The sequence below is a fragment of the Lithobates pipiens genome, unplaced genomic scaffold, assembly GCF_037356315.1.
Source record: "Lithobates pipiens isolate NorthernLeopardFrog02 unplaced genomic scaffold, aLitPip1_a1.2 Scaffold_28, whole genome shotgun sequence".
NCBI lineage: Eukaryota > Metazoa > Chordata > Amphibia > Anura > Ranidae > Lithobates > Lithobates pipiens.
This window is the reverse complement of record NW_027507789.1, coordinates 31466866-31475617: the sequence shown is the minus strand read 5'-3', so window position 1 is coordinate 31475617 and position 8752 is coordinate 31466866. Positions and strand designations below refer to the sequence as shown.

Genomic DNA, 8752 nt, shown 5'->3' with positions numbered 1-8752 from the left:
AGGCGACTTTTCCTGTAAAGTTGTTTCAATATAGATGGAGATCTGACTTGGAGGCGACTTCCATTGAATTCTATGGGTACAAGTCACCTAGAATTTGGATTGAAGTAGTACAGGAACCTTTTCTGAAGTTGGAGCGAATGCAGTAGTGTGCATTAAGACGGATCCATTCACTTACATTGATTATTTCATGTAGCGTGACTTGAGGCGACTAGGGTTCACTTCCATCTTGTAAGTGTATTTAACCCTTCCTGGTCATTAAGGTGTTTTATTAATGCACTTAGGAGCGCCTTCACTCTGTTTTGTTTTTTCAAATATAGCATTTAGCAGACAAACTTAATGTGCTATTTAGGCACTGGAAGTTCAGAGTTCCCTAAATATATAGTTAAGCATGCACAGGTGTCAGCTGCAGCATGGCCCTACTGCAGTACACAGCAGGGACCCCCAGATGGAGAAGGACAAGGATTGACTATTACACTTCTGGGTAGTAGGTCAGTATGGACCAATTTACAATAAGGTCCCCCTTTCATAATCTGGTCTACAATATGTGCATCTCCACCCCCCCCCCCCCCCCCCTGCCCACTACAATCTAGTCACATGGCTTTTTTCCCACCTCGTACAGTTCAGTTCCCTCCTAATACAATCCAATCTCAATGTTCCTGTCTCCTTTTCCTTAATTTAGTTCTACTGTCTCCTGTCTCTCATCCAAAGTTGGATCTTACTGCTTCTTCTCTTCCTTCACAATCTAGTTTTTCTGTGTCTTTACCCCACACCCCTTCACAATCGACATTTATTTTTTTCCTCTTCTGTTCTAAAGGCTGGTCTAACTTTGCCATCTCCAAAATCCAGTTTTGCTGTCTCTTTCCTCCCACCCTCATTCACTATGTGGTGTTATTGCCTTCTTTTTCCCCTTCACAATCTTGTTATACTGCCCTCTCTATTACCTCTCCACAACTGTTGCTTCTTTCTCATTCTCTTTTACTATCCAGTCTTGCTTCTTCCCTTCTCTCCTTACTCTGCAATCCAATCTTGCTACTTCCAGTACCCCCTGGTCCACAACAGAGTCTCTGTGCCTTCACTTTGCTTCCATTATACAATCTTGTTGCATTGCCTTCTATCCTCCACTATGCAGCCATGCTGCTGCCTGTTCTCCACCATTTGATTTTATGAGACTGCTACCATCTCTATTATACTTCCCCCACAATTCCATCCCACTGTTTTTTCTCCTCCTCCCTTCAATATTTGGCTCCACTGTCTCCTCTTTCTTTCCTCACCACTATCTAGTCTTTCTGTGTCTTGTCTCCTCATGAGAAAATGGGAATCAAAACTGGTATAGTAAAAGTATAGTATAGTATAGTAAAAGTATTTGGGAATACATAGGATGCATAATGTACTTGTTGTACTGTATATGTAAGTGAATTTATTTATTTTTTTGAGAAACAGGATTGGACAGAGTGATATAGTCACAAAACATGTTAGATGCCAGCGACTGTAGGCACAAAAACAACCAACCAGTTGGTTAATAGGATTAAGGCCACAAAAAACTGTACTAGAAAATATGTGGCAGGTAAGTCCCTGCCCCATCTGAACCCTCCTTAGGCAAGTGACTCTCCTGCTTCTGCCTCTGCCTGGTTCTGTTCAAAATTAAATAAATAAAAAGATTGGGAAACCATCATATTGGGCGCACACTCAGGTGCAAAGATATCACTAAAAGAGTCCCAAAGACCTTTAATAACTAATGATAACTTTAGCCGCCGTAACCTTTGGCAGGGCGGCCTTAACTTTTGGGTTTACCTCTGCTTGGCTGGTTCTTCCACGTCTAGGTGTTCCCAGAGTTAGTACCCATCAACCTTGGACACTGACACCATAAAAGTCCTTTAGAAAAGGTTTTTATTTGCAGGGGTAACATCCAACAACACAGTCTCATATGGGAACAGAAGGAAAGGGTGAAGAAACTCAGGCACCTTGAACTGCTAATATCAGAAAGTCTCTAATATCACCCAGAGAGCAGCCACAGCTGGGCGCTTCAAGGCTGAACAAAGCTCTAGCCAGAGATTATGGCAATCAGCGCTTTGACTCAGAACTTGTGAAATCTCTGACCTTGAACAAGTTGTAACTGAAAGTGAACAGAAACCTTTTTCCTCGGTACCTGGAACGTTCTCTGTCTCCTTGACAGTACTGGAAAAAAATGTGAATTCATCAGTGTCCTTCACAACTCAGCAACCAGGCACTTCTTTGGACCAGCCGGTTCCGAGACTCGTGGAACAGACGGATCCCTACCCCAGACCGGGCGGGTCTATTGGGGTTAACCAACCGAAGCATGTTGAGGAGCAAAGAACGCTCCCCGGACCGGGACCCCTCACGGGGCTACCCCGGTCCAGAATCAGGAACAGACCGCTAAGGTTTTCACGAATGAACCCGGAAAACACGTGACTTCAACACCTTAAGTACCCTTCCCCAGACTCCTCAGAGGGGCCTGGCGCACCCACTGATTGGCTCCGGGGAAGCTGATACCCAAAACGTCCAGGCCTGGGCATCCAGGCCTGGTTCTGAGTCTGTCATGTGCACCTCACTGTACACATGACCAGGCAGAACTCTAACACAGCCCGGCCACACTGATGTCAAAGTTAAACCTACACAATTAACCCTCAGAACCCCTTTACTGTTCTGAGGGAAAAACTAAATTTGTACATGACAGACACTTTGTCATCGCTACATAACTATTTAGGTGGCTAATAGGACAAGCTGAAATGTAGTGTGCTACAATTGCTTTTGTCACTTACTTTGTATACTTATACACTAGGAATAATTGCAGGAGCAAGTCAATATAACATTGTGATCCACCCAGCTAATTATAAATAAGAGTAATTAAAATCCAAGCAAGTATGTGTCACTATATAGGCTAGCTGTGATTACTCAAATCACACAATAGACATAGACACCGAAGTATCAACACAGACATCATGGCAGGAGCTGGAAGCGTCTCATCAGGTATGTACAAGCGCAAAATATTTTAACATGGGACAAACAACTAACTTTAGTTAACAAAGGGGAAGCAGTATTTTATGTAATATTAATTTTCAATTAAGACAGAATCCATTTCACCATCACTCACTGGAGCTCTTATTGAACAAAAAACTGAATTATTGAACATCAGTACCTGCTAGAGTTTGTTTAACGATGTGATATTCATTGGCATTGAAGAATCCAATTTACAGTTACTTACTGCAATTCTTATTGAAGAAACAGCATGATTAGTTACATTTGAAACACTAAATCCACCAAAAGCCTACATTTTAGATACCCCAGTAGGCTGAACCCATCGGTTGGCTTCTTATATCACGGATTGTCAGAGAGATGCCTCCTGCGACATTCTCCAAAAAACATTTGTTAACTATACATTTAACTATCAAAAAGGAAAACTGCTCATAATCAGTGTTGGGAACTTGGGTATAAATGTATTACTAATATCCAATTCAGATCAACGCTAATTCAAATCAAAATTAATATATCACCTTTGACAGGATTTCATTTTAAATTATACACTTCAAAGTAATCATGTATGCTTTCTAGGCAGTATTTAATTAGTGTTCCAATAGATGTGCATGCCTTCGGGTTAAATTGGTAATGATTTAGTCTTTTGTGGAGCATTGGTGGTTGGCAATGCATTGAGTTTACATTCACACCTCTGCTTTTGTCCTGGAGTAGATTCAAAAATTTTGCTTGCTGCATCTCAGGTTCGGTTTTCAACAAAATTTGATGTTCATAGGTATGAAAATAATGCATGTAAAAAGCATTTGTAATGTACTATACTGCAAATTCACTTCATAAAAAAGTAGAATTGTGAATGTAGCCCAAGGAGAGAATTAACCTCAAATAGACCTTTATTTGCCTATTATGTTATATGAATATGCTGTAAGTAACGTGAACCATAAAGCCAGTTTATGTCTGCACTGCAAGCAGAGAAGTGATGGCTTAGACTTGGTCTTAAAGTTTGGTAAAACCTAGTGCTCCTGAGGAATTGTTTTGTAGTTGTAGATACCTCATAAATATGTTGAGTGTTGTCTAAAGCTAGCTTTACACCTATAGATTTTCATTTTAGGGGGAAAGTATAAAAATCGCTTGTTCAACCGTTTGATGGTGTATTCATGGACCAGACTAAATTCAAGTGACTTTTTGTCATACCATGTCAGTGTCTCAAATTTCATAAAATGATCATTGTATTTGTGCATGCACATACAGTATCTCACAGAAGTCAGTACACCCCTCACATTTTTGTAAATATTTTATTATATCTTTTCATGTGACAACACTGAAGAAATGACACTTTGCTACAATGTAAAGTAGTGAGTGTACAGCTTGTGTAAATTTGCTGTCCCCTCAAAATAACTCAACACACAGCCATTATTGTCTAAACCACTGGCAACAAAATTGAGTACACCCCTAAGTGAAAAATGTCCAAATTGGGCCCAAAGTGTTAATATTTTGTGTGGCCACCATTATTTTCCCACACTGCTTTAATCCTCTTGGGCATGGAGTTCACCAGAGCTTCACAGGTTGCCATTGGATTCCTTTTCCACTCCTCCATGACAGCATCACGGAGCTGGTGGATGTTAGAGACCTTGCGCTCCTCCACCTTCCATTTGAGGATGCCCCACAGATGCTCCAATAGGGTTTAGGTCTGGAGACTTACTTGACCAGTCCATCACCTTTACCCTCAGCTTTTTTAGCAAGGTAGTGATTATCTTGGAGGTGTGTTTGAGGTCATTATCATGTTGGAATACTGCCTTTTGACCCAGTCTCCGAAGGAAGGGGATCAAGCTTTGCTTCAGTATGTCACAGTACATGTTGGCATTCATGGTTTCCTCAATAAACTGTAGCCCCCCAGTGGCGGTAGCACTTATGCAGCCCCAGACCATGACACTCCCACCACCATGCTTGACTGTAGGTAAGACACTTGTCTTTGTACTCCCCACCTGGTTGCTGCCACACACGCTCGACACCATCTGAACCAAATACGTTTATCTTGGTCTCATCAGACCACAGGAAATGGTTAAAGAAATCCATGCTCTTAGTCTGCTGGTCTTCAGCAAACTATTTGAAAGCTTTCTTTAGAAGAGAGTTCCTTCTGGGGTGACAGCCATGCAGACCAGTTTGATGCAGTGTGCGGTGTATGGTCTGAGCACTGACAGGCTGATATCCCACCCCTTCAACGTCTGCAGCAATGCTGGCAGCACTCATACGTTTATTTCCCAAAGACAACCTCTGGATATGATGCTGAGCACATAAACTCAACTTCTAAGCACGTAAACTCAACAATGGCTGGGCCTGTTCTGAGTGGAACCTGTCCTGTTAAACCACTGTATGGTTTGGCCACCATGCTGCAGCTCAGTTTCAGGGTCTTGGCAATCTTCTTATAGCCTAGGCCATCTTTATGTAGAGCAACAATTCTTTTTTTCAGCTCCTCAGAGATTTCTTTGCCATGAGGCAGTGACCAGTATGAGAGAGTGAGAGAGATAAAACCAAATTTAAAACACCTGCTCCCCATTCACACCTGATATCTTGTAACACTAACGAGTCACATGACATCGGGGAGGGAAAATGGCTAATTGGGCCCAATTTGGAAATTTTCATTTAGGGGTGTACTCACTTTTGTTGCCAGCGGGTTAGACATTAATGGATGTGTGTTGAGTTATTTTGAGGGGACAGAAAATGTGCACTATTATACAAGCTGTACACTCACTACTTTCCATGGTAGCAAAGTGTAATTTCTTCATTGTTGTCACATGAAAAGATAATAAAATATTTACAAAAATGTGAGGGGTGTACTCACTTTTGTGAGATACTGTAACTTAAGTTATGATTTTCTTAGCTGGGAGTTAATTCAATAATTCAAAATTCATTCCTTCCTATTAGATGGATTGCTTCTCCTCTCGGCCAATCGGGTCTCAGGACCCGCTTCCTGAGCCGGGATTGGCCGCTATTGTCACACAACTGGGTGGGCTTGGGCACAGTGCTCTGCACCCCGAGCCCACCCTTTTTTGAAGCCTCTGGCTCTAAATATGTGCTTCTAAAAAAAAAAAAAACCCATGCATCTGGTGCCCTACATGTAGATTATTTTTATTCTTGTTGAATCATTCCTTTAACTCTTAGGCAAGCAAACAAACATTCTGAAAACAACCCTTTTCATACAAAATTCTACAAGGCCAACATAGGCCCATTAGGCAACTGTTGTCTATGCCACTGACCATTTTTACAGCTATATTTTGCTCTGTAATTTGGTGTTATAGAATAAGAGAAGTTTGAGTGACAAGTCCACGACAACTTTTCACTGAGTTCAGCAACGTTAGAGTGTAAGACTGGTCATAAATGGGCAAGTTCAGGGTAAATGTGCCACATGATGCCACATATGGACTGGGGATGAGATAGGAGTAGGCCAGAAAAGCTTCCAACACTGGAATAGCTTGTTCTCATTCACATAGATTTTGCAGCAAATTGGAAGATTTCGGTGAAACCAGATTGACCCTTCCCTCTTCTAACTGAAAAGAGATAAGGAAATGTAGAAAATGCAAGTGACACTGCTATCAATTGTCCATAACTGTTGACTGATTGCCTGCAAGTTGTCTTGATTTCAAAGGTCAGCAGATACCTCCTGGGATCCTATCATAACCCTATGTTTTTATAATTTATTCAGCTACCCATTCAATTTACATACAAAATACAAGGTCTGGGTCATTTTCCATATTCGGCACAATAATATATGAATAGTTTTTCATTGTTTTGTTAGCTAGAGCGCTCTTCCTTGAAGAGAAAGGCCTACATAAGGTGATATTTTTGTTGTCTAATGTAATCTAAGTGGCAATGTACATTTATTGAGGTTTCCAATTAGCCGTCTTACTGAATAATTAATAGGAGGACATGAGGAAGGGTCTTATTCTTATTCTTTCCAATTGGGTGATTTTCTGTCTTGTTATATCCATTCCTTGTGGGATAGCACAGAAAATGGGTGCAGCAAGTCAAAAAGGGTAATGAGCTCACTATCGGAATCAGTGATGGGTATAGTATGCAGCTCCCTGAGGTACTTCTCACTTCAGCCTCTTAGCAAGCACTAAGCTTTGAATGCCTTTCTTTATCAAACCTCTGCTACATTATATAATTGCAATAATAATTAATTTAAATTCAAAAACAATCCAATTTATATAATTTCAACCAATGGTATGGTGACGTTTATACTGGATTCTATAACTAATGTCTGCCTGACTCTATCTTGAATGTATTGAGCCACAGTCTCCAGAACAAGCATGCAGCCAGTTTAGTAAGGGTAAAGTCATAATATCCAGTCTTCCTACTTATTCCTAGTCAGTGATGCAGAAAGTATTGAAGCCACTGGATCAGCATGACTGCAAGGTCAGAAGTGAGGTCAGCAGGCACAATTTTCCCATAGAGTTCTTTTGAGTAGTTTATCCTCTGTATACGTCACTGCTACTGTTTATATTTGATTGTACCTTATAAACTGAAAACATTGGAGACCTATGTATTATATGGCTTCTAGGAATACAATGGAGCATTGCTCTGCTATGGTTATGCTAAGTGGTATTTTATGGCGGACTGTAGCCTGCAATTGAAATAATGCTGTCTTTCTTGAGAATCTTTCTATTATACATACTTATGACTTATTTTTGCAATTTAAATTAATTTAAATGAAATTGCTCCATTGGTGGTACACCTGGTATTCCATAATGTACAGAAAATGCTATTAAAAGAAACCCTATTGTATTTTTACAAGTCTTCAGCATTGAACACCAGGAGTGTTGGATGCCTTCCTGTGCCCCCCCCCCCCCCCCCACTTTCCTCTGACTCCTATTGCACTACCGAGTATTGTAGTAAGGTTGGGTCTGCAGGAATGCAGTGGGGAAAGCTGGCTTTTAAGACAAATGTCAAAAACACAAATGTCAAATGCTGAAAAGACTGACAGAGGCTGAATTGGTAGAATGGATGAAGGTTTGAGAAATGATGAGAGACTAGCTCTTTCTTTGTAGGAATTTCTTCAATGACAGGCTTTATAATCCTTTTCCTATTAATAATATGGCTCTCGTTTCACTGACCAGGCTCGTAAAATCCTGGCCAGGTGGAAGCACTAATACCATTATTCTATAGCAAAACTGATGAAAATAAGAAAAATGAATAATCATATATTTGTTTCATTCTTTCGTTCGAATGAAATCTACAATTCAGACCATTGCTATATTAAACATTTCCTTGTTTGTAGGCCTTGTGTACTGTACAGCACTCACATGCTTGGGCAGGTATAATCTGCCAGCTAGAAGGTCTGGTGTGTCTTTGATCTATATAGCTAATGAGAGCTTCTGTGAGTTGTTTGGCATCTATTACATAAGGTTTTACTAAAATAAGAACTCTCACAGCAATTCAAATTAATATTCAGCTTTTTTTCCATGCTAATTAAAGTACATCTGAAGGCTCCATTTTTTTCCTTTAAAATGACCCATGTGTTATTTTCCTGCTTGCATGTTGGCAGATACTACCAGGTGGTGTGGGAAGGATTGAGTAGCTATTGGATCTATTTTTTCTATGATAGGCAAACTGTTGCAGACATTACAGTAGCCCAGTAGGTGGATTTGGACAAGGCCATCCTCTGACTGATAAGTTAGAGACTTGGGAATCAACAATGAGCAGCAGGATGAACTTAAAAAACAAATACAAAACACAGATTCCTGTGCACAACACAAGCAATCTC

The 8752-nt window shown here is 40.5% G+C and overlaps 1 protein-coding gene across 2 annotated transcripts in view; it reads left to right on the top strand.

Moving 5' to 3' along the window:
* Positions 1-2873: 2873 nt before the first annotated feature.
* The window catches only part of LOC143935278 (protein-glutamine gamma-glutamyltransferase E-like), a 71066-nt gene continuing 65187 nt past the window's right edge, over positions 2874-8752 (top strand). For both annotated transcript variants that reach the window (XM_077459025.1, XM_077459026.1), the window contains exon 1: positions 2874-2988. In XM_077459025.1, coding sequence (XP_077315151.1) covers positions 2961-2988 — 28 coding nt within the window. In that variant the 5' untranslated portion in view covers positions 2874-2960. The remainder of the gene's footprint in view (positions 2989-8752) is intronic.